This window comes from Lycorma delicatula, chromosome 3, assembly GCF_047948215.1.
Source record: "Lycorma delicatula isolate Av1 chromosome 3, ASM4794821v1, whole genome shotgun sequence".
NCBI lineage: Eukaryota > Metazoa > Arthropoda > Insecta > Hemiptera > Fulgoridae > Lycorma > Lycorma delicatula.
Window position 1 is genome coordinate 155967761 of NC_134457.1, and position 25400 is coordinate 155993160.

Here is a 25400-nt window from a genome sequence, read left to right on the forward strand (position 1 = left end):
CAAAAAGCTTATTAGAAAGCAGTTGACACCCAAGAGGAAACAATTATCAAATTTCAGTCTTTTAGAGAAAGTGATTCTGGAGGTTCATGATAATTGTTTTATATTATTACGCAGGTATGATTTAGATATATTGATGTACCATTTATAATGAAAACACAGATAACAAGTCTGGTTCATTCACAATTTTAAAAAAATATTCTTAGTTTTGATTTGTCTAAACCTTTTCTAGATCAAGTTTTTTTTATAGATTGTGTAATGTATTTTTTCTGGTACATCTTACTGATTATAAATACTTGAAATTTATCTACACTGGCAACAAGCGGTGTCCCCACGTTCGGGATTGGGGAAAGATTATTAACGCGACGGTAAAATGCAAATAACGAGAAATCAAGAGCCAACACCTATAACTTGAATCCTTCACAAAAAACAAGGAATCTGTCGTATTTAGAACTTGACTTACATAGGCACAGTATTTTCATTTGAACCATAATCTATTACTGATTTAATGTTTGATGGCTGTAAATTAGTGAAAAATCTAGGCTTTGAAGAAAATAATAATATAATGTAGCCACTGAAAACACTTCACTCGTTTGATTTGATAAAATTCAACTTCTTTCCCTTAGAAACTCGATAGGTACTGAATTAGGTAAATTAACAAAAGCGATACATACATATTTTCGAATAAAAATTGAAATATTGATTTGATTTTTATACATACGGTTTAGCTATAAAATATTGAATTCATTTCGAAATGCAAAGTATAACTGCTCACATGTAAAATTATCGAAGAATATAAATTAAAATCTAAAACAATAGGTACCTCATTATTTAGCCACTAAAGTAAGATATATAATTTCTAGTTGTTTTTAATGTTATTCGAGTTTTATATACATTATATTTTTATGTTGCTCCTACTGGAGTGGAGAATTGGCAATATTTCGCGCCAGAATTATATTTTTGGTTATGGTATCTATTCTTTGGAGATAAATCGTAATTAATTATTTCTGCATTCAGAAGTGAGTATATACAGTTTATTAAATACGTCTATGTTGTAAAAATCTGCCCTTTTTTAGATTCATTTGTAAAACTTCTAGTCTATCAGCACATTCAAATTTTTTAACTATTAAAATAAATCACGTTTTGTTCTAATAACTAAATTTATAATATTTAGAAAATATATCTATTAAAATTGTAAAGTTCTATTATAGGCCTACATTTTTTTTTTAAGTTTGTATATGCACATTCATGCAACTTACTATCATCAAAGTCTCAGATGTTCCATTATATTAGCCTTATATGAGATTAGCAAAACAATTTTAAATTATCAAAAATTACCAAGTACCCACTTTTGAATTACAAAATTATTTCTTACAAGGTCCTTTAGAAGCTAATTATCATTGCCTTCCTCACTGGAGTTTTTGGTAGCGCTCTTAATGGTGTTCTTAAAAAGATTAGAAAGTACTTAGTTTGTTATCAAACGATATACTTATCTTACTTTATATGTGTTGTTTCTTTTAATGTGTTGATTTTTAAAATTTTGTGGGTTTGTAAATTTCATGTGGTTAAGATATGTTAAGTTTTGTCTATATGTGGGATGTGTAAAATTTACTTTATTAATGTTTTTGTAAGTTACTATGAGGAAATTTGCAAAAAAGTTGATACTGCTTTTATGTGTAGTGCCTCTATCATGTTTTGGATATTTTCCTTTAAGTGGCAGCATTTCCATTTTGTTAGGAATAGTGTAAATGAGCCTTGGTGTGGGATGGAATGACATCATAGCTGCATGGCATATCATTTCCTCCACAGAGGCGGTGGTAATTAATTTATTTACAATATTCCATTCCACAGAAATCATTCATGTGTTTTAAAGCTTTTGTTCATTATTTTATTTTCATATAAAACAATTTTTATTTGCTAAAATTAATGTACAGCAATTGACAGGTCAAATTCACAATAACAAAACAGCTATTTAATTCTTACAAAACAAAGGAGTTCTTTACAATCTACACTTATGTGCTAATGGACATGAAATGAAATTATTTATTTGAAAAAATTCTTCAACTTATTGGCACTTTTATGCTGTCTGAATTGATTATCCTTCATATTTTGTATTATTTCTGCATGATTGTTTTGTATTATAGGCCTACAATATTATTTCCTCATTTTGTTTTTTTTTAAACTTTTTTTATGTATGTTTATTTTTGTATAGTATACATTGATTATCATTGTATAGTGCATTTTTATTATTAAATAAAGTTAAAAATACCAAATTGTAAAATAAAAAATAATTTAAACAAATTAAAGTAAGCAATAAAATTGTAATAAATTGAATACTGAATTATTGCTTTGACAATAATCTGGCATTGACCAGTGGGCCAGTCACTTATTTGTTGCCAGCAACAATAATGTAATTTCAGCTTATACTGAGGCATGTTTACACTATTCCCAACAGGAACTCAAATGCTGCCACCTAACAGAAAAGATCCCGTTTTTTTTTTTATAAATGTGTAGTTATTCAGTTTAATTTGTTCACTTTTGGGTTGTTTTGTTTTACAGTGTATTTTTTTTTACTTTTAAAAGTGTGATATAGACCTTTCCAAAAAGTGTTCGAAATTTTGTATGACTTGGTAATTTTTTTATACTAGATAAGTTTTTAATTTTATTTGCTTGTTTGTTGGTGATTTCAATCAATTTTGAATTATGTTTTAAAACTGCATGTGGTGACTGCAAATTGGTCTGTGCTCAATCATGGCTGCTAGAATGGGATATTTTGTATCATGTTTTTTTTTTTTTGTTATGTGTGTCCTGTTAATATAACTGTGTCCAAGAAGATAAGTTCATTTGTTATAAATGCTATTATAATTTTATTAATTGATTAAGGGAAATGGAATGTAGGAGTCAGAATGAAGTTTGATTTGAGAGAATGATGGTATTAATGATTGAGTAAAGAATGGGTTAAAATTTTATTTCTGTAGTATTGAAATAATAAAAAAGTTAATTTATTATTTACTTTGTTACCTTTCATATTACTATTACAATATATTTCTTATTCTTTTTGTAATGGATGGTTTAATTCATTGTCACCCTATTAATACGTTTAATTTTTTAAAAAAATTAGTTTTTATCGTGCATATCTTGAACTATAATTGTCCTGAATTGGTTTTATAAATTATAACAATAAAGTCAGTTTTCCGCTGTTATCTAATTAAATTTTTCTTCTAAATTCAATATTCAACAATGCAACATGCTGAACTTTTTTTACTTAACAATTTTTATCTATATCATCTCAGATAAGATGAGGTTTACCTGTTTTATTGTCATGATTTTGCAACGCTTGGTATTTATTTTTTTTTAATTCTGTAGTTGGATCTACATGCTTTGTAATGGCAAAAAAAATCCAATACAGTGATGTACATTATGGTTTAAAAAAAGTCAAATTAATTTTTCTAAAGAGTTTAATCATATTTTTAATATGTTGTAAAAGTTTTTTTTTCATTTAAATTCAATTGGACCTATTCTTCATTGGACCTTGGTGAATTGTAATACGCTGTTACTTGTGATAAATTTGGAATTATTATTTCAATTTGGGTTACTGTAATGTATTTCATACTGAAAATTTCCTGGATTCATCTCTTTTTAAAATTCGTCAGATTTTGTTTATTTTTTTAATTACCTATATGAAAAATTACTTTGGATGTACTGTTATAAGTTTTAAAGTGAAGTTTAACTGTATTTAATTTAATAACAACTATTGAGAAACATGGCTAACATTCAGTATTACTGTATGATTATTTAAAAAAGATATTTTTAATGACTGGACCAGATTTAAAAAATGTTATTTTTGAGTTAGGTCTGTAAGGCATGTAATATAATTAGGTTGAATTTGAATTGTTTTTTCATTTAGAATATAATTTTGTTTGTGCACATGCATGTGTAGAACATTAAAAATATCAAATACCACCTTAAACCCAAAACCAAAGTTGCTACTTGAATTAAGGATTTTGCTGACAAAAAAGGAGAGATTTCATGACTGCTGACAGATCTCTGACAGCTGGCTCAGATTTTGAAGTGTTTTTTTAACTTATAAGATCATATATTATTTACTTTTATATAAATTCTAAGTTCCTTCCTGTTGGCTGCACTTTCTGCCCGCCTGATTTCAATAATGATGTTAATGGTAATTGAAGAAAAATAATTTGTATGATTATAGAATAAATAAAGTATTTTATATTTATGTTTTACTCGTAAATTGTCTTTCCAAACAGTATTTTGTAGGACATTTTCACAGTTTGGTGTTTTTATAATATACTTTGATGGGTATCTTGGGAATGCTGTGGCTTAATGATATTTTTCAGTAAATATTTTAAATCAAAAGTGATCCAACCGCAGGAATGTAACTGTCATCTTTTCTTTGGGAAGATTAAAGTTTTGAAGTATTCCATTCTTAAATTTTTATTTAAAAATTCTTACTCAATTCCCATTTTAAAACTTGAATCAACATTTTATAGTTATCAAAATTTTCAAAAATTACATGTAAAAAATTCTTTTATCCAAAACAAAATTAAGTTGGAATTGAATAAATATTTTGGAAAAAATCTATTATAGGAAGAAAAAGTAATGCTTAAAGAGGTGGTCAGTGTATGTGATAAGTGCCAAATTAGTTTCTGAGAAGATCAAAGGTGTCGGAACTGTTTAGATACATCTTTTTTTATATGTAGAATACCGTGTGTATATAATCTTTTATGTATGTATATCATGTTTTTTTTTTTTGTTAATTGCAGATTATATTTTCCCCCAAAGAATTACTGAGGATTAAATACTTTTTCAACTGTTGAATTTAACAGCTTCTATTATGTCAACTGATTTGTCGCAGTATAAATCCAACCAAATTAGATTACTTATGGTAGCTGTTGAAAGAACCCTAGAAAAGATTACTGATGCTGTAACGTAAGTCAACTTTAATCTTGAGGAAAATTAATTTTGTAACTGATTGTAATTTTTCATTCAGGCTATAACAATGTATTTTTATATTCCATTTTTGTATATTGATGAATGAAAGAAGATTATGTGAGCTGCATTCACCCTTATTAATATGTTTTCTAAAATGGGAGTTTTAAAAAAATTATTTTATTTATTTTTATATTACCTTATTTTCTTTATACTTTTCATATGTTTGAGTTCTTTGGAGTAATTATTTTTCACTTTTGTTGATGGTATTTCATCAAACATCTACATTCTATATTCAAGATTCATTTAATTTCATTCACTGAAACATTACAATGATTTGAGGCTTGTTCCTTGTGTTTAGTTAGAAGATACTATTTAGGAACATTTGTCTCTTCACATCACTAAATTAATTTCTTTCTACAAAATTAATTTATCATGTTCATTTTCATACTGAAGGCATTAGTTGAAAGAAATCATTTGACTTGAATTAAAGTGCAATATACATGCATACCTTATATTGGTTGTATAATTTGATTAATGATTAAAAATTACAAATAAATCAGTTTGATTAATGATGAAACATTACAAATATATCAAAAGTATTATGACAAAACAAATTAAAAAATAAATAAAGCTGTGTGAAGTACAGAATAAAAATCCACTAAAAGCACATTTGCATAATCCTGGCCCTGGATAAGTTTATAAACCACTGCAATCCACCCATTATGATAGATCCTGTAGATTCTGTCTAAATCAAACATTTTTTTTTTCTATTTTTCCCTATTATAGATTACACTGATTTGATTTATGTTTTATCCCAGAAGTGAAAATGGGTGAATCTAGTAACATTTTTTGTGCTGAATTCAAATATGGTTTCAGAATTAGTCTTCCACATAAGGATTTTTAGAGACAACTATTTTAATTTTACAACATTATGTGTTTAAAATGCATTCTTAGTATAATGTAATCGTACCTAAAAAGTACCAATGTTTGATTTTGTACAATATTGTCTTTAGGGTCCAACAATAGTCAGCTAGCATGCTTGGACCCCACTTACCCTGGTACCTGTAGATTTGGTGGGAAGAAATCCAAGTCTAAGAAGTGAATCTTCAGTGACATGTTGTGCATCCCATGATTTTATTAGATTTTAAAAGATCATTCACTATTTCTTTGTAATTTTCGGATTTATCTAAGTTGTCATGTTTAAATAGATCTCTAATTTGAGGTCCTACAAAAATTCCTTCTTTGAGTTTTGCTTCACTGATCTTTGGAAACTTATTTTTTAAGTAAGCGAATTCAAGCCCGCTTTGATCCATTGCGTTCACAAAGTTTTCCATGGAGGAGGTAAATAAACTTTTATTCAGTCAACAAGTGGTGCATGAACAACGTTACTCTTTTATGAAGTTTATGCTGTTCGGTTTAGCCACCCTTTTGTACATAATAGTTTTTCAGTTTCTGTTGTCCCACATGCAAAGAAAACAACAGCAATTAGTGAAACCAAGTTGAAGATGTAGCAACAGAGCAATTACTTTGAAGTCACCACAGATATTCCACTGAAATTCTTTATACTTTATTTTATCTAGCAGAAGTTTTATGTTCACGTAAGTTTTTTCTGTAGCGTAAGCTAGTGGCACTGCTGGAAACTCATTCCCAATATGCAGAAGCACAGCTTTCAGACTAGCTTTAGACGAACAATAAACAAATGTCACAACTGTTTTGTACTCATTACCAAATGATTCAGGGAAAATATTTACAAAAAACAAGTCCATCTTCAAAAACAAAAAAAATTGTGGTGGAGGAGGTTCCAACCTTTTAATCACGAGCCTAAAAGTTCTGCCTCTTTTTTTGATAAATTCAGATCTGGTAGAAGATCATTGAGGTCTCCTTGTGCTAGTAAATGTGGTTGTTCTACACAAGTAGTACAACAAATGTGAGGGGCCCCTGTTTGTCTTGGTCACCAAATTTGCAGCCTAAATAAAGATCATAAAAGTTTTTGATGAGAGGAGTAAAACTACATTTCTGAAATTTAAATATTACCTCACCACAAATGTAACAAAAGCAGTTTGGGAGTTTACATCATTTCTAGGCATTTTGCAAAATCACACAATATGCAAAATACAAAAAATATTCAGTAAGTATCTTGAATTCCAAAGATGAAATGTAAATTTAGAATACATCATAACTGAGAAGTGTTTACACTGCACTGTATTATATCAGCAAATACACATGACAAGATGTACAGATGTCAGCAGAGTGAACACTGAATACAGACTAGCTGTAGCTTGAACCAGTAACTCTGACATTATAATAAACAGATGGTACTTGTGACATCACTTTGACAAACAATGATGACTTAAGTCTGTAAAAAGCCATCTTCTGACTCTTTTTAGAATTGCATCATACAGCAGTTATAACTAATTGTATTGTTCTAGCCATTTCAAAACTTTCATAACAAACTAATCATTTTTAAATGCTTAATCAATACAATTTTTTTATTGATTTATTTATTATAAATGTGTAACACCATTACATAATACCATTCCATAACCTATATAACACTGAATTGGGTGTAACTTGAAAACTAAGGGTATTAGAAAAATTCTGTTAACATTTTTGAATTCAAGGGGAAAAATACATTGAAACCACTTGTGCTTGCTCTGGAACAAAACTTTCGGTACCAGTGTTATGTAGGTGAAGATATGACTGCGAGCTTTTCAATAATGAGGAAGCCAGGATCTAAAGAGCCAGTTCATTCTTGGTGCCAGGTGGAGGGCTGCCAGGGAAATAATTCAGGGATTTGGTTTTCCTAACTACTGAATTGGGTCTCAGATAAACTCAAAGCTTCCTACTCCTTACCCAAAAAAAGAACTATATAACAATTCATTTAAGGTGGATTTACTTTTAAATTATATGAATATATAGTCCACAGAGTACTTGAATACCTGTACTGTTATATACTTTGGATCACTTCAAACATTTCAGTTTACACGTAGGACAGTTATAATGTGATGTTTTTTGTGCAGCTTTCATTTGTGATATGAATCAACTAGAAGAAAATGTATCTATTGCAGCTTATATATATATATATATATATTTATGAAAGGGGAGAAAAAGAATCGGACTCTTAATTGATTCAGATTTAGTGAAAGAGAAATATTTCTAGTCATTGTGTTACTGAAATTGTGAGTAGACTCATAATAAATTTATTGTTTTCAATGTCTGGATGTGGAAATTTGAGTAAAGTTTTCTGCGCTTCAGAATTATGTCACTGGCAACAAAGAAAGTCGCTACATATACCTTCATTACCCAGTAATATATACTTTGGATCCATTAGCTTTTGGTAGTGAAAGAAAGAAAGCTTTTCTACTTAAACAGTACCTAGAATGGTTATGCTTAGATATTTTTCATAAAATAATGAAAGTCCAAAAATATTCACATTTGAGAATCAAGAGCATATTATACGTTAGAAAAACGTTCAACTTAGGTACTAGTAATACTAAAAATTGAAATGTTACAGTGTCCTTCATTAAAAAAATGACTCCCAAATCCTAAGATTTTGAAAATGTCCTAATTTTTGGTGCCTAAAAACCATATGGGGCAGGTGGCTAAAATCTGAAATGTTTGCAGCAGTACTACAAAACCATATACTTGGTTATGTACTTCAAAATCGTATAAAATTTGTTGTGTTACTCAAAAGGGTTGATAATTAATGAAGCCAACAAAACTGCTAAAAACACAGTTCCTTCTAATTATAAGCAACGTATCCAAAAATACTGATGTTATGTATTTTTTTCTCATTATAAAAATTACAACTAAACTCATTAGAATGAATAAATTGATAATTAATAAATAGCCATTTACAGAATGATAAATAATAATTACAAAACAATTCAAACACAATAACAAGTTGTTCAATTCACTTTTATCTTATTTTACTCCTACTAATGGAAGTTATAAATAAATCTTGCACTTTTTGATAACAAACTTAACTAACATAACTTAGTGCACCTGTCATTTTTTTTTATTGAGTAGAACATAACTCCTCATTCATCTTTGGTGTAATGTTGTCCTCTTCCAAGGCATGAGAATCTTTAAAATATTTTCCAGTTGAACCTATGTTTGATTATCCCTCCATGATTTCTTGAATGAAGTACTAGGACCCTGTGGATGGAAAAAGTGGTGTATTCGATATTGCTCTTCATTTTCATGTATTTTGACTTCAATGACTTTGCCTAACCACCGCTTGCCATTGTATATGCAACGCATAATTTTTACATTTTTGCCTCGGTAAACCTGTAAAGCAATCAGAAACACTAATGTCCTTGTGTACCAATACTAATGTAAATGTTTCTGATTCAGAGGTCACCCGAACTTTCAAAATACGTTTCTGACTTGTTGGAACATAACTGTGAAAGGTTCTTGTTTCTGGGACTGTTGTGATTACCTGATAACAAGAACTGAGAATTCTTCATCCTTATTAGAACACATAACATCTTTATTAGAGCAGAAAATAAATGTTATATTTTTAATATTGCCTAGGCAATAATTGTACATTTCAGAAGGTGTGACAATTTTATTATTGACTGTCCTTTGAAGGCTTGCGTTAGTTAGTCCTTTTTACAGTCCACCAATACCATCACATGGTTCTTTTTCATATGAGGTAAAAAAATGCCATTCAGCTGCGGTTTCAAAATCTTTTTGATGGTACTACAAATTTATGAAATTTTCTTTATTTTTATATTGGGCTGAGGAGCCATCAGAAAAATAAAAAAATTGTTTAACTTGTGGTAACAGTGTTTTTACCTTATTAAACAAAATATTTTGTATAGTAGGCCTACATTACTATCTGAAAAAATACATGCTGTGAATTTTTTTGATACATTGTTCACAGTTAGAAGGATCACTTTTTAGCGGTTTTGGTGGCTTCATTACTTTTCAACCTCTTTGAATAACAAATAAATTTACTTACTACTGCAAACATTTCAGATTTTTGCCACCTGTCCTACATGTGCTTTTTGGGCCCCAACAATTAGACATTTTCAAAATCTTAGGATTTGGCAGCCATTTTTCAGTTCTGTTTTTCCTTTCTTCTTCTTCCCTGTGATTTAGTGCAGGGTTCTACAATATAACATCTTCCATTAATTTAATGTCCAGTTCAGTTTCTTATGATTATTATTTTTTATTCATCTTTAAAGTAAATTTAGTGTGTTCTATATTTTAAAATTGTTTTTATTCTAATACTTTAGTATTTACTTCAGAATTGCTTATTTGAAGTTCAATCATAATTTAAGAAGGAAGCAATGAAGGTTGTGTTCTGTAATTATTATTTTTTTTTTATAAGGTGCTCATAAGATGGTCCATTAGTGCTGACAATTCTATTATAGTAACTTCCTTGTATTTATTGATTTTTATGATTTTAGCATAGAAGAGTTCCGTGAAAAAATTCAAAAAATTGAATCATTAAAACAGAAACAAAAAAGGATTAATAAACTGTATTCATTATTAAAAATAAAAATTATTGACAGTTGTATGAATGAATTTAAAGAGGCAGTTGAAGAAGACAATCTTGATGATAAATTTTGTGAATTGGATGAAATTATTAAATCCAATGCTGATAATGGAACTAAAATTAATGCTTGGTATGTTATTATTTATTCTCATTTTGAAGTATTGTATAAAAATATTTCTTTGAGCATAATGTTGTTTATCCGTTGATTTCACTGTTCTGTATTGCCGTGTAGAATTTGAAGATGTGTTAACTCTGTGAAGAAGTTTTGTACATTTTTTTTTGTAAAAAGATACTTTTTAAAAGAGGCTGAGGAAAAATAATATCTAACAAAAAGGAGCTTGACATGTATTAGACAGATTTGAATGACGGAGTTAAAATCTCTGGAATGAAACCTCGTACATATATAATTATTGTTGGTACATCTATCACTTAACTCTACTGATGATATATCAAAATATAGTCTTAAACTTGAGGTGCCTCCAGCTTATATAACTTTTCCTTGTTGCAAGTCATGATGAATTAGTCTGTAATGTTTCACATATGGGTAAATGAATTTAATTCTAATGGCACAAATAGTGATAATAAATTTTTGTTAATAATTAAAATTGGATTAATATATACTAATTTTAAGTAAAATATTGAGTGTGTTTCAAAACTTAATTTTTCTCTATTTGATAGCTATTTTTATTTTGAATGCCAGAAACTTTTACATTTACAAAGCTAGAAAGTTATATTTAATTTAACCTCCTATGTTATTTCTGACTGGATGGTTTATCGTTTATTTGGATTTTTCCACATTCTACACAATCCTACTACTGAGCGTGTTTAAGGCCGCCTGAGCCTGTTATAATACAGTTGCAACTTCTGGATGAAGTCATTTTCATCAACAGACTGCTTTCAACTATGAACAGCAGGTAGTAGTTTTGTGATTCCAAATTCCTTGAATTGGGGTTTGTAATAAATTACTCCAATCAGTTAATATTTGTAACAGTAGAAAAGCGAACAATTAGTTAATTGGAAATTTTCATGTTATAAATAGGATTTTGTGAAGGTTTACTCATTTTTTTATTATAAAATCTTATTTTTATATTTTTTGTTCTGTGTCTTGAATATAAATTAATGGACATAACTCCAAGAAAGCATTCAAGAATTGTTTCTCTTTCTGAGCATACTAACATGATGATAACAAACAGCTTCTGAGTGTGGGGTTGGAGTAGGGACAGTGAATGCTATTCTAAAACAGTCTAAAGAAACTGGTTTCTTTTCATCTCAAAGGAAAGACAGATGTGGCCGTAAAAGAAAAACTATTCCCAATATAGAATTGGTTATTAGTGAGAAAAAAAGACTTGATCCAAATTATCTGCTGTGTAATTAAGAAAACTGGACAAATTTTGTTTTCTGACATCACCTTTTTATGTTCAGGAGCAAAGTGTTGTGTATGTTAAAAAGGCATCAGATGAAAATAAATACATCACTGATTGATTCATAACTAACAATTAGTTAAAGTTCCCCATAAAAAATTAATTGGGGGTTGTTTCACTTGTGAAGGCCTTGTTCATTACTTCCAGTAGATGGTAGGTTGAAAAGTAATGTATATTTCAAGATTCTGAAGGAAAGGGTTGTGACAACTTCAAAACAAATTCCCGCAGGGAATTGCAACAGAGTGTTCCAACAAGATTTGGCAGCATGCTACTACAAAAAAAAAAATTTCTACCAAAAAAGTAGGAAAATTTTCCAAAAAACAACATTAAGAATGCTCGTGTGGCCAGGCAACTACTCAGTCTTAAACCCAATTAAAAATCATTGGGCAGTAGTCAAAAAACTACTCTCAAAAATGAATTTTACCACAAAATTGACCTCATTAAAGCAATAATATTAGTATGGTTTCATGATAAATAAATCAAAAAATCTGTAGTGCACTTGTTGAATCGAAGCCAAATTGTGCAAGTGAAGTGATTATGAATAAAGGAGGACTGTTATTTACAATATATTCACAAATTGTACTGGTATAATTATTTTTTTAAATAAAGTTCTTTTAGTTAAATAAGATTTGTGTTCAGATTAATTTACATGTTGCTGTATGTTGATCTATTTCTGTTATTTATCTGTGTAAGATGGAAAATTATGGCATACTATTTGAGTTATTGTATATTTATCACAATTTATATTAATTTATTCAATCTTATAGGCATCCATTAGTGCCAGTTCCACTGTGTAGAATAAATTAAAATATCTTTTTTTATTTAACATTAAAATGTTTTCATAAATAGGATTTGTTGAAGGAAACTATTTCAGATGTAAACACAGGAAATTAACATAATTTAATAGCGTGTCAATACATTTGTGATTGCAGAATACTAATTGATAGCCTAGTTTATAATAATGGATAAACAAAGAAGTCTGTTAACATTTGTAAAAATTTGTGTACAACAGGAAGTGATGTTTCATTTTCTGTTGTACACAACAGAAAGTGTATCTGGGTACATATCTGTGCCCAGGGAAGGTTTTTTACTTGGCACTAAGTATTAACATTTTTTTACAAGTTTATTTTCTAATTTAATTTTTATTATCTAAGTGTTTAATGAAAATTACTCTTTAAGGTTCATTTAGACAGACAATTAAAAATACATATTGCAAGCAATATTATGAGTATTTCCCATTCATGTTGTAGTCAGGAAATATTTATAACCATATTATTGTGAATTTTAATTCCATACACAAAACAAATTCTTGTCAATATGTTTGTAAACAAAAAAAAAATTGACAATAATATTGTATGACTATGAATGTTAGGAGAGCAAAACCAGTTATTGCAAGTCTTGCAATCACTATTAGTTTTTTTTAATATTAATTGGGGATTTCTGCAGAAATGTAATGTACCTCTACATCCCATAACCAAAATGAATTGCATTTATGAAGTTTATGAAGTATGATTCTTCTCATTTGTTTATGTTACTCATTTGCTACGAAAATGAAATTGAAATAGAAAAAAAGAACAGAAAACTTTAAATAAATGTATACAAAATCATAAATAAACCAAAATAAATAAATTACAAGTAAACCAAATTCTATCAAATCTGTTAAATTTGTTAACTCTGAGTCTTGGTTTATGTAGTTAGTGTATTCAATGTAAAATCCCCTTTAGGCACGGTGGAAGGCGGATGCCTTTAGGCACGGTGGAAGGCGGTGGAAGTAGGGGATAAAAAAGAAATCCACCTTAAAGTTAAGAAAAACTTCAAATTTACTCAGTATGATGAGAATGGTTGCATGTAAAAAAAGTTCATATGTCTAGCATACAACAAGCCCCATTTTACAATTCCAGCAACATTTTGGTCATCCTTTGCTGTAAGGTTGGTCATATCAAAAATTGTTTCAGACAAATGATTAGGTAATGTTTAGAGGACTAACGGCCACTTTAAACCAATTCGATACTGTGCCTATTATGGGAGGTATGATTTTTTTCAAAACCCCATTTTTTCCATCCCCAGGGCCAATGGTTGGGGCCAACCTTAAGTAAGTTCTACATAAGTTTTACGCCCTTATCCAAAGAATAGTAGGAACTTTAAATGAATTCGATATTTTACTTAATAAGAAAGTTATAGCGATATTTTGTTTTTTTGAAAAAGCCACTCCATTTCCAACCCTATGGTTTGATTTTGGCTGTTAACAAACTCGGCCAAGTTTTTGGAACAAGTTATTTTTGAGGAACTATTTGAAAGTGATTGGCACAAAATTACAGCAGTTATCGTGTCCACAAGAAAGTGAAATTATATATATGTATATGAGCCGATTGTGGTTTTGGGGTCTGGGGGATGTGAAACGTGAAGATGTCATAATTTTCTGGAAGTTGAATCATGGTATCCAATACAATAGGTAGCTGTTTATGAAATCTACCTAAATGACACAGTGAACTCTGTAAAAGCTTTTCAAAATAATATACAGTCAACATTTGCTGACAATCTTGCAGATATAAATCCACAAATCCATCATCATTGAAATCAACTTTGATATTCTACATGTACATATACAAAGATGACATCATAACATTTTAATGTTACAGAGTATGCAAATGAACTATATTATACATATAAATGTCTAAAAAAAAAAACCATTGTCTGGGTGAGAACCAGACAATAGTTTCTGTAATTTGTTCTCAAAAAATAAAAGTGCATACATGCAGATTTCTATTGTAATGATAGTTATGGGTTATATGAGATATACAAAATCTTTAGTGTAATTTTAATGAAGGTAAAATACATTCAGAATTAGATTTAAGGGTACTAGAAATATTTTCCAAAATAATAAATCTTAATGTTGCCAACCATTCTATTATTAATAAACTTAGTATTACTTTGTTGTTTTTTTTTTTGTAAATCAATTGGCAGCCACACACACTTTTCCAGTTTTCTTCCACACCTTTCCTAACACATCATTTCATGTTGCCTACTACGTTGACTACAAGTAAGTTTGCGTTGCTTTGTTTTTGTCCTGTAAAGGTTTGGTTGCTCCATACAAATAAATGATTAGTGATTGTTTTTTGAAGCAATTGGTTCAAGTTCTATATTGAGAAATGAATATTTTTTAAGACATGAAATTTAGTTTGTATTTCAATGATATTTAGAAATTTTGTTTTATTTCTTTGTTATAAAACGTTTTTAATTGTGTTTAGGCTGTTCAATTTATGTAAGATATTTAATTTCTTATGCTAAAATCAGTTCAGGAGAAGTAATGATGGAAGGAGTACCAAAGTATGACCCTTGTATACTTTACATATATACCAATAAGTAATAAATTTAGGCTTATGAACTGAAAAATAAAACCCAAAAAGGATATTTTATTCATTATAGTTGTCGACATTGACTAATAGTAGTCACAGATTTACTGACAAAAATTACAACTGTTTTTATATTGCTATGATAAAAAGTAATTTGTGCTTACTAATTTTGTACTGTTTTTTTGATGTGTAAAAATTTGTTTTAAGTAAAGCATAAGTGCTTTCGAGCACTTTTGTTACTTTTACTTTATGTATAATTTTAAACAGTACATATGTATTTTTTTTGACATTACCTGATATCTTGATTATTTGGATGTTATTTCCATTACTTATTTGTCATTGAAACTCAATGACAATACATTCGTGTATTCTAATTTTCTTTTCTTTTCAAGTACTTATGTGGATTGTCAGATTGATTCCAGTTGGGTATCTGCTCATTCTGATAATCTTTCCCATTCTGGTCATGCACTGTATGATTTTTTCTTAATACTTATATGATTAAAGAATTTTTTTTGTGTTCAGAAATATGAAAATATGATTTTTCCCATATCTAATTATATGAGGGGCAACTGAAATGTAATGCACACGGGAACATAAGAGTTGAACAAAATGCCACAAAGAAACAAATGCTGCCATTTTTTATTTCATTCTCTTATTAATATTCCAAAACTCCATTTACATGCCATCATTTTGTCTGTTGTCATTGTTATGGAGTAAAATATATGCCTGCTATGTCAACTCATCTAAAAATCGATTTATGGTAGATGCCACGCAAACGCATAAAAGAACTAACAATAATGTTATTGTGATGAGGAAAATGATTTTTTTTCTGTATTGTGACTGGAGACAAAACTTGGGTGCATCATTCTGACCGACCCAGAAGAAAAATAGCAGTGTGGAATAACAGTAAAAAAATTCCTCTGGAAAGAAAAAATCCTCTATCCCAAACACGTCAACTGTTTGGAAGCTGGGTCAACTGTGAACAGTAGTGTGCATTTATGAGTTGTGTGTCAATCTGCAGAGCTGATAATTCTACAAACATGATAATGCTTAGCAATACAGATTGTGTGGAAATGCTGAGGCTATTGTGAAGTTGGAATTTGAGTCTATTCACACCCTCCACACTCAACATATTTAATGCCATGTGCTTTTCACTTCCTTCCACAATTAAAGGGGGAACTAAGAGTATTCATTTCAACATGGATGCTGAACTGATGAATGCAGTGAGGTCATGGATCAAGGAAAGGCCACCAACATTCAGTGACGGATTGATAACTGGTTCACCGTTAGGAGAAATGTCTAGCTGTAAATGATGACAGTGGAAAAATAAATTAAGGTTTTTTAGCAACTAAAATGTACCTTTAAGCCATATTTGTTTCATTTGAGTATCTCTTCATTTGTGAGTGTCTGTGTATTTTATTTCAGTCACCCGAAATAGTATAATGAATAAGTGAGTTAATAGGTCATAAATTGCAGTAATCTCTGTATTTAGTGAGTGTCAGAGCTTTTATTTTAAAATCATTGCAAACACCGTGATCTCTTTTAAGTTTGCTCTTGCTGTTTCAGCCTTATTTATTCCCACCAGCAACCACAGTCTGATGCCAATGACATCTACTTTTATTTTATGATAAGAAATAAATTTAGTAATTGCTATAATTATGGCGCCTAAAAAAATTTGATATAAGATTATTTTCATGATTTTCACATCTCCAAAATTATAAGAATTTGCTTTAACAAGTTACAAATCATTTACTGCATGAAAATCTCTTTTAACAATTAAAGTGTCTTTAGACAATTAAACCCATATATAATTGTTCTCAACATCAGATTTAAATGAAATTTTGTTTTATGTGTGGTCACTGTATAAATGACTATCATTATACCAAATGTTTATTTAGTATATTGATACAATATTTACATGGTCATATTTATTTTGGGTTTCTAAAATGTAAAATAAAATTTCCTTCTTCTTTTGTCAAGACTGCAGTATTGAATATAAAATAGTTGATGGAGAAGCATAATTTCAGTTTTTAATTATCAATGAAAATATGATATCCATACCAGATATTAGCTTTTCCCCTTATATGTTTAGTATTTTATTATTATTACTTTTGTTTTGGTTTAATTTTCTTAACCAAAAAAAGTTTAATTTTCTTAAAAAAGATCCTTAAAAAAGATTCTTAAAAAATAATTGAAAACATCTTAGTGACAAGACGTTTTCTTTTAACGCATGCCATATTTAACATTTGACATTCAACTGCTATGAACATAATTTTTATTTTCGTTTTATTTCCTATTTATAAAAATTTATATGCACAACTATAACACTCATAATTAATTAATAATCTCTGATGATGGAGGAATAATCTGAAAGTGCTTGGTTAATTAATAGTAATAATAATTAATCACAGTTGTTGGTAAGTAGATTCTCTTATTTTTATATAAATCTTTTTGTTTTGTTTAATTTGGCAGTTCAGATTAGTTATTTGTTTACAGCCGTCCTCCTGGAGATGTTTCTGAACATATTCGTTCTCACTTTATGTTGGTAAAATTAAAACAGAAAAGGGCGTTAGAATTGTATGTTAAAGAGAAAGAAGAATCAGTTAAAAATTTGTTGAATACTGTTCAAACCATGCGGGATAAAGCTCATGAAATGGAAAATAAGATTGTGGAACTTAGTGATCTTGTGTGTAAAAGCAATAATGAGTGGGAAGAAATTTTGACATCATTTAGAACTGCTTAATTTTAATGTTTATAAAATGTTGCTTTATTATTTTGGAGATAAGTAGTTTTATCAATATGACTTCTGTGGATGATTTTAAATTTACTTAAGTTTTGAGATTTGTAATCAGCATATTTTATTTTTTTATTGGATTATATTTTAAAAAATTAATAAAAATTTAATGAATAAAAGAGGAGTAAAAAAATAAACATGTTTATTTTGGATTCTGTGAATGTTTTTTGCTTAGTTACATTCTTTACATACATTTAGCTGCTGTTTTAAAAAGACAAATTGGTTCTTGTTCATTAAGGAGGAGTAAACAGATTAATGCTTAGTATGTTTTTAATGTTTAAAAGTGAATGAAAGACTGAAGAATAACCTTCAATTAATAGTAGTACAATTTTAAGCTATGAAAATAGCTTAATGAAAAATTAATACCTAATACACCGAATAGTAATAATGATGTCATCAAGAATGCTTTACACAAAATTTACAATTCATCAAATGCCCTAACTTCTGTTGTATATTAATTCTTCTATTGTAGGTATTGTGAAATGACTGAAAAAAAAGTATTACTTTAAGATAGCATATTAAAAATCCAATTACATGATGCATTATAATTGAATAAAATAATAATACTTTACTCATTTGCATATCCTAGTTTAAACATTCATTTATTATAACTGATTTAAACATCCATTTATAACTGATTTTAAACAGTGAATTGGCAAAAAAGATTAATAAACAAAAATGATTGGAATAATAGATGCAAACGTAAAAAAAGAGAAACTTGAAAAAATAATATGTAGAAAAAAAGGAATTCCAGCCATTGCAATTGAAAGAATTATTTTTAGTTGTAGTAGTAATAACAGCTAAGTAGTGATTACAATAAAATGCTAGGAAAGAAGTTGTCAGATTTATAAATCATCTGTATGAGCCAATAACACTAAAGTATGCAAGATGAGCTTTTACATTGTTAAAATTAAAATGCTCAAACGTCTGTTACAGATATTAAACATTGTAAAATTGTAATATTTAATTTTATTAATGCTATTTTTAAAAGTAATCTAAGCAACTTAAACCCAGCAATATCAAAAATACATGCGTAATAAAAAATGTTTGTCAAAAATGTAACACATATTTAATAAACAGCACATTTATTAATACAAATATAATGCAACTAAACATTAATCAATTTAAGTTATACTATGTCAAATAAGTAAGAATAAACTGTTTAATTTTTAATTAGTATATAGTTAATTTTAACTATTTACATTTTTTTAAGAAGACTTGTTGATGTGCTAATCAAAGTTGATTAGCAATGCTTGAATTTTTTTTTTTTTTTATTTTCTACTCTCCCCGACCGGATATCCAATTAAGTATACTCAGTCGGGGAGAGTGTCCTTTTACTCTCAAAGGAGGCGTCCCCCACCCGCCGGCTATACGTCCGGCACGGCAGGTTGGCCTCCCCGGTCTTGAATCTTTTGTTTTACATTGCCTGCCTCTAATCCCCCGCTTTAGAGCCAAGGTCCGGCTATGCCGTCCCCCAGCGCCTCAGCAGGGAACCGGGACTCGGTCTTTACGACTTTGGCCTCTAATCGACAGCGCCGACCCCACAAAGAGCCTAGGCTCCCGCAGGGACGACCCCGCCGACCGGGACTTGGTCTTTTATTTTAACCCAAACTCAAACTCCCCTGGAGTTCACCCCCTTCTCAAGTACCCGCACACCAAGGCGTACAGGCCCTCCATGGAGTGACTGTCCGCCCTACCCTACTGTTTATACTCCCATTCTTCTATCTTCATCCTCTTTGGCCCGCAGGACCTCCCCGGCGAACCTGCGGAACCATTCCCAGTTCTCATTGTTGTACCCCAACCAGTTTATGAGATTTTCTGGTGTAAGACCATTAATTACTATTTGACCTCTGTTAACTTGGACATATGAACAATGTATGTTCGGCATCGTCGTTCTCTGGACAATAGATGCACTGCGGGGTGGCTCTCTTCCCGATCCTATACAGATACTGACTGAAAGAGCCGTGCCCCGACAGTAATTGTGTCATGTAAAAATTGACATCTCCGAGTCTATTGTTATTCCAGGTTTTAATATTAGGGATTAGGCGTCTGGTCCATTCTCCCACTCTGGACCCTGCCCACTCTTCTTGCCATTCTTGTTCTATAATCCCTTCCATCTCTTCTTTCGACATACCGCTGTGTCTGAGGGTTCTGGCTTTTATCTGAAGGTCTATGGGTAGGACCCCGGTCAGTACGCACAGCGCGTAATACGATACCGTACAGTAACTAGCAGCTACACGCAGCAATGCCAGTCTATGGACACTTCTCAACTTCTTTTTATTTCGCTGTATGTTCATTGCCGCCCCCCATATGGGAGCTGCATACAGTACCGCCGAAGTGATAGCCGCGGTTATTCGAATAACCATTTTAGGTGTGCCGTGGTTTTGAAATAATCCTCTTAATCCCTTTACAGCAGGAGTAACTCTCCCACAAATCATATCAATATGCTTGCTGAACCTTAAACTTTTGTCCAGAAGTACCCCCAAGTATTTTGTTTCTTTTACTTCATCAATTCTTTGTCCTCTGATATTTAGATTCACACTTCTTAATGGTCTTCTACCCGAGAGGACCAGGCACCAGGATTTATTAGGAGCTATTTCTAAATTGTTATCCTCCATTCAAGCAATGCTTGAATGCCTGCAGATATTCCTCACTGCAGTGAGGATATTTGGATGGAAAGTAAATAGCTTCTGTATGTTACTTTGCAAGTGATAAGAATCTTTTTATTCTACAAAAGAAAACTATTTGTATATAAGTGTGGACTATTTAGAGATAAAATTGACCAAGACAACTATGATTAAATTTTATTTGGAATCGGGCATGTTTAAAATACTGAGGTGTTCCAGTTGGGGGAAATAAAGAACTATTACTTGACATTGGTATTCTCCATTCTACAAATGTATAAGTGTCTGCTCAAATGCTAAATAACAATAGCAGGTACTGCTTCATAAATATAGATGGAATAAACATCAGCATGATCTCTATAACCCATGTCAGGAGTTGTCAGCAGCACCTCATATTGTTATTTCATACCCATACATATATACTTGTGTATATTTTAAACACACTAAGCTCTTTGCATAGATGTTCTCACTTCTTACTTGCTCCGTTAGTCTTTTTTTGCTTTCACAACACACATGTTTTAATGTTAAATGATATATACTGTTTTATATGGATATAAAGTTTTCTTTCTATTTAATAGATTGCTACTTCTGTATCATATATTTATTTGCTGTCTTTGCCTACCTATTATAAAGAATTAAAAAAGAAAAACATTTTTTAATAATTCTGAAAATTTATGCAATTATAACATAAATTGGATTCTATCAAAATAAATCAATAGTACTGATGTGAGCATACTGCGTAAAGACTTTTACGGAACGTCACGCCCTAGCTGACGTTCCGTAAAAGTCGGCAGCCTACGAACGAGACGTTTGGAGACGATTTGATAACCTTTTCCCGAAACGTCTGTCCTCACAACACCTGCCAGCACTCTTGGACGAAATAATAACCATTATGTAAGTTCCTGCATCTTTGTACCTTACCTTTGAAATATTTACCAGTCATATCATTACTGTGATTTGCCCTCTGGTATTTACTCCGAGCTATCCGGCACTGAGGGTGAAGAGCTCTGCTGAGTTGTGATGTCACAAATTGGTAGAATAATTAAATTAATATTTAAAGTGTAAAAAAACTACTGGTTCGGTCGGTAAGAGTGGAGATGGCGCATTAAGGCGCGCAGCAATACAGTCTCATTGACCGTCAAGCGAAATTTGTTCTACATAACTCGTGAAAAAATTGCTTAAATAATAAGAGTAAAATTAAATATATAATTACAAAATAATAGAATTGAATTTAAAATAATTTTTTTTTCTTTAGAGGGTTTTCTTAAAGCAAATTTAAAAAAGATATAAAACAAAGATTTAATTTGTGTGTGTAAATAAAAATCGACGTACCCAAGGACGATCCTGTTGCGGCTGCTTCACCGGTGGCGACGGGGGAAAAAAGACCTAAATGTCCGGAGAAAATAAAGGCAGGATTTCATAGACTTGATGTGCGTCCGTTCATCCCAACACCACTGCGGTGTTTCAGATGTCAAAAATTCGGAGACACTGCCGCGAGATGTTGGAGGAAACAGATTTGCACGTGTGGAAATCCCTTGCACCCGGATGATTTGTGCAGGGACTCGCTGATTTGTGTAAACTGTAATTTAAGAGCCACCAATTGTCCTATTATAATTTTTTATTGTCTTAAGTTTTACTTTTTGCAAACGGCGTCCTTAGGTACGCAAAGTCAATAACCACCACCGGATGGATCTACATCCTCGATAACCAAACATGAATCTTTACAATCTACCGCATACTTATAGGCCACCTCCGGAGCAACAATTCAGTCAACTCTTCCTCACTAACTCTCTTTTTAACATTTTTTGCACAGCCCCTCACGCTCTTCCTGAGAATCGGTCTGCACAGCTATCTCAGTTGTGTTTTTCTCAACGGATCTTTTCTTCAACAATGCCGCACGAAGGCATACAAACGTTTCTCAACCTGTTTCACCTCCTTCTTAGTATTTTTTCTATATAACCATTTGGCTTAGTAGCAAGCTCTTTCACTTTTGTGAAGAAAGATTATTTTTTCATTCCTAATATGTTGATTTAACACTGGTACAACATTGAAAATGGAACAATCTTTCTCGAATTATATTACTGAAAACAAAAATGGCCACTGATAAAAAAACATTATGCTACTTACAAAATTAGATAAAACTATTAAACTGGACACATTTTACTAATTGATTGGGATGTGACTGTAGTAGACTAATGGTACATATATGATAATGAATATCTCTGAACATCTAAACTTAATGAAGATCTTTATTATAACTGGGATGTGTCTGTAGGAGACCAATGGCACTGAACTTTTTCCTTAGTTTAGCATCCAGGAATTATCGTCAGGTATTACTTCAAAGGATGAATGAGAATGATATGTATGAGTGTAACTGAAGTGTAGCCTTGTACTGTCTCAGGCTGATCAGTGAACATATACAGGTTTAAAATAACAATAAATTTTGTCTACCCATTCATTGACCTTCATCATGTTTTGCTTTCCCTCCTTTCATGCACTTTACTTATGAACAGGAATATTATATTTTCATAAAATTTTCTTAAAGAGACTATCCATTTTGGAGGGTCTGAAAAAAGTTGAGTGTGCAACAATTTTTTTCTTGTCATATGCACCATAGTAATCTTACTATCAATTTACATTTAAACTTCATCCATAAGTAACAAGCAAAAAATAAGATGAAAGTGGAGAGTGCACTTTCATAAATAAGTAAATAATAATGAATCTATAAATAACTGTTTTATTAAGGTTGATATCTATTTACAATATTTAGGTTTTGCGACATAGTTGTGCTACTTTTCAAATAAAACAGGAATTGTTTCAATATTTACCAGTACCAACAGGAAATGTTAAAAAACATTTTCCAGAGCAGCTTCACAACATACAAAATTAATGATAAAAAACCGGAATAGCTTGTATATTTTAATTTAGTCATTATTATACCATCTGATTTATAAGATAACATGATATGTAAACTTATCATTGATAGCATAAAATTCTATACCAAACGATCACATTATGTAAGTCTAGCAGTGCTAGATGATGATGTTTTATTAGAATCACTCACGATACATTGTTTTCAATTTCAATAAAAGCTTGATTCTGAAGACGTACAATTCTGTCAAAATGAGTGAATGGATTAATTACAGTATACTTAATGTACAGTTTGTATTAAATAATGGAGTGCCAGAGCAATATTACAGGAAAAATTGATTATCTATATTCGGTTTGTATTATGCAATTAATTAATGTAGGGCAAAACGTATATTTTACTGGAGTATTTATAGATACATGACCCGTAGGTTGAAGATTATTGCAGACGATCCATGGATTCTCATTCGGCCTCCATCAGACAGCAGGTGCTTACTGTTGTTTTTTGCTCAAATCTTTTTGGTGTTTTTGGATTACAAATATTGCGATAAATTAATTAAAAGGAAAGTAACAGTAACATGATAAACAGTAAATATTTTTTATGTTGTAAGCAATGTATTTTGTTTTTTTGTAGAATTGAAAGTACACCCGCTTGTTTTTTGCTGAAGTATATACATCCCAAAATTTTGCATAATGATATATGTAGTATTTAAATTACAAAACAATAGGCCAGACACATACTGGAAGCTTATTTTCTCTTTTTGTTTCTTGTATGGGGAGGGAACTTTCATAATTTTCCAATTTTGTCAATTCAAAAAAAGATAGATAATCTACTTGTGCTTTGTCTCACAACTAAACAATGTTGGGACTTAAGAATTAATGGAAGTCAGTTAATAAAATGGCATGGTCATTCAGAAGAAGAGAAAACACTCATTCTAGCCCTGTTAGTGAACGGAAAAATTGGGATGTACTTTAATGAGTTAAATGTTCTAATATATATGTTACAGCAAGCATACCAAAGATAATATATATTATGAATATCTTCGAGTTTAATATGTAGATAGATATAAATATTAAAAAACGAAAACTACAACTAAAGATGTGGGTATCCACGATAAGTGCTATTGTAAAGTAAAGAAAAAATAACGTAATTGTAGTCTTATTTACTTTTTAATTTCTGTACTTTGGTGGATAAAGTGTGATTATGTATACTAAATATTAGTACAGAGAGATATGCGACTAGAAAAGATTTACTTTACAAAACAGTAAACATTATATATATATATATATATATATATAAAGGAGTTATTTCGATGATAAATAGAAATAGTGATTCTCTCTCACACATTATCACTCTATTAGTCTTTTCGTCCGTTCCGTCGTACTCTACCGCTCACTTTAGCAATGTGTGTGTTTGTGTTGGTGTGTGAATGCGCGCGTGTGTGTGTGATTTTTTCGATAGAAATAGTAACTCTCTTTCACACATTATCTCTCTATTAGTCTTTTCGACCGTTCCGTCATACTCTACCACTCTCACTTTAGCATTGTGTGTGTGGTTTTTTTTCGATAGAAATAGTGACTCACACATTATCTCTCTATTAGTCTTTTCGACCGTTCCGTTGTACTCTACCACTCTCACTTTAGCAATGTGTGTGCGCGCGCCCGCGTGTGTGTGATTTTTTTCGATAGAAATAGTGACTCTCTCACATTATCTCTCTATTAGTCTTTTCGTCCGTTCCGTCGTACTCTACCACTCTCACTTCAGCAATGTGTGTGATTGTGTTGGTGTAACTGCCCGCGCGCGCGCGTGTGTGTGATTTTTTTCGATAGAAACAGTGACTCTCTCACACATTATCTCTCTATTAGACTTTTCGACCATTCCGT

The 25400-nt window shown here is 30.6% G+C and overlaps 1 protein-coding gene across 1 annotated transcript; it reads left to right on the forward strand.

The window, feature by feature from the left end:
• The first annotated feature begins 924 nt into the window (after positions 1-924).
• Positions 925-18176, forward strand: LOC142321005 (uncharacterized). Its single transcript, XM_075358997.1, has 4 exons — positions 925-1016; positions 4782-4947; positions 10368-10586; positions 17727-18176. Exons 2-4 carry the CDS (start codon positions 4853-4855, stop codon positions 17971-17973), a joined length of 561 nt encoding a protein of 186 aa, XP_075215112.1. The 5' UTR covers positions 925-1016; positions 4782-4852; the 3' UTR covers positions 17974-18176.
• The last annotated feature ends 7224 nt before the right edge of the window (positions 18177-25400 follow it).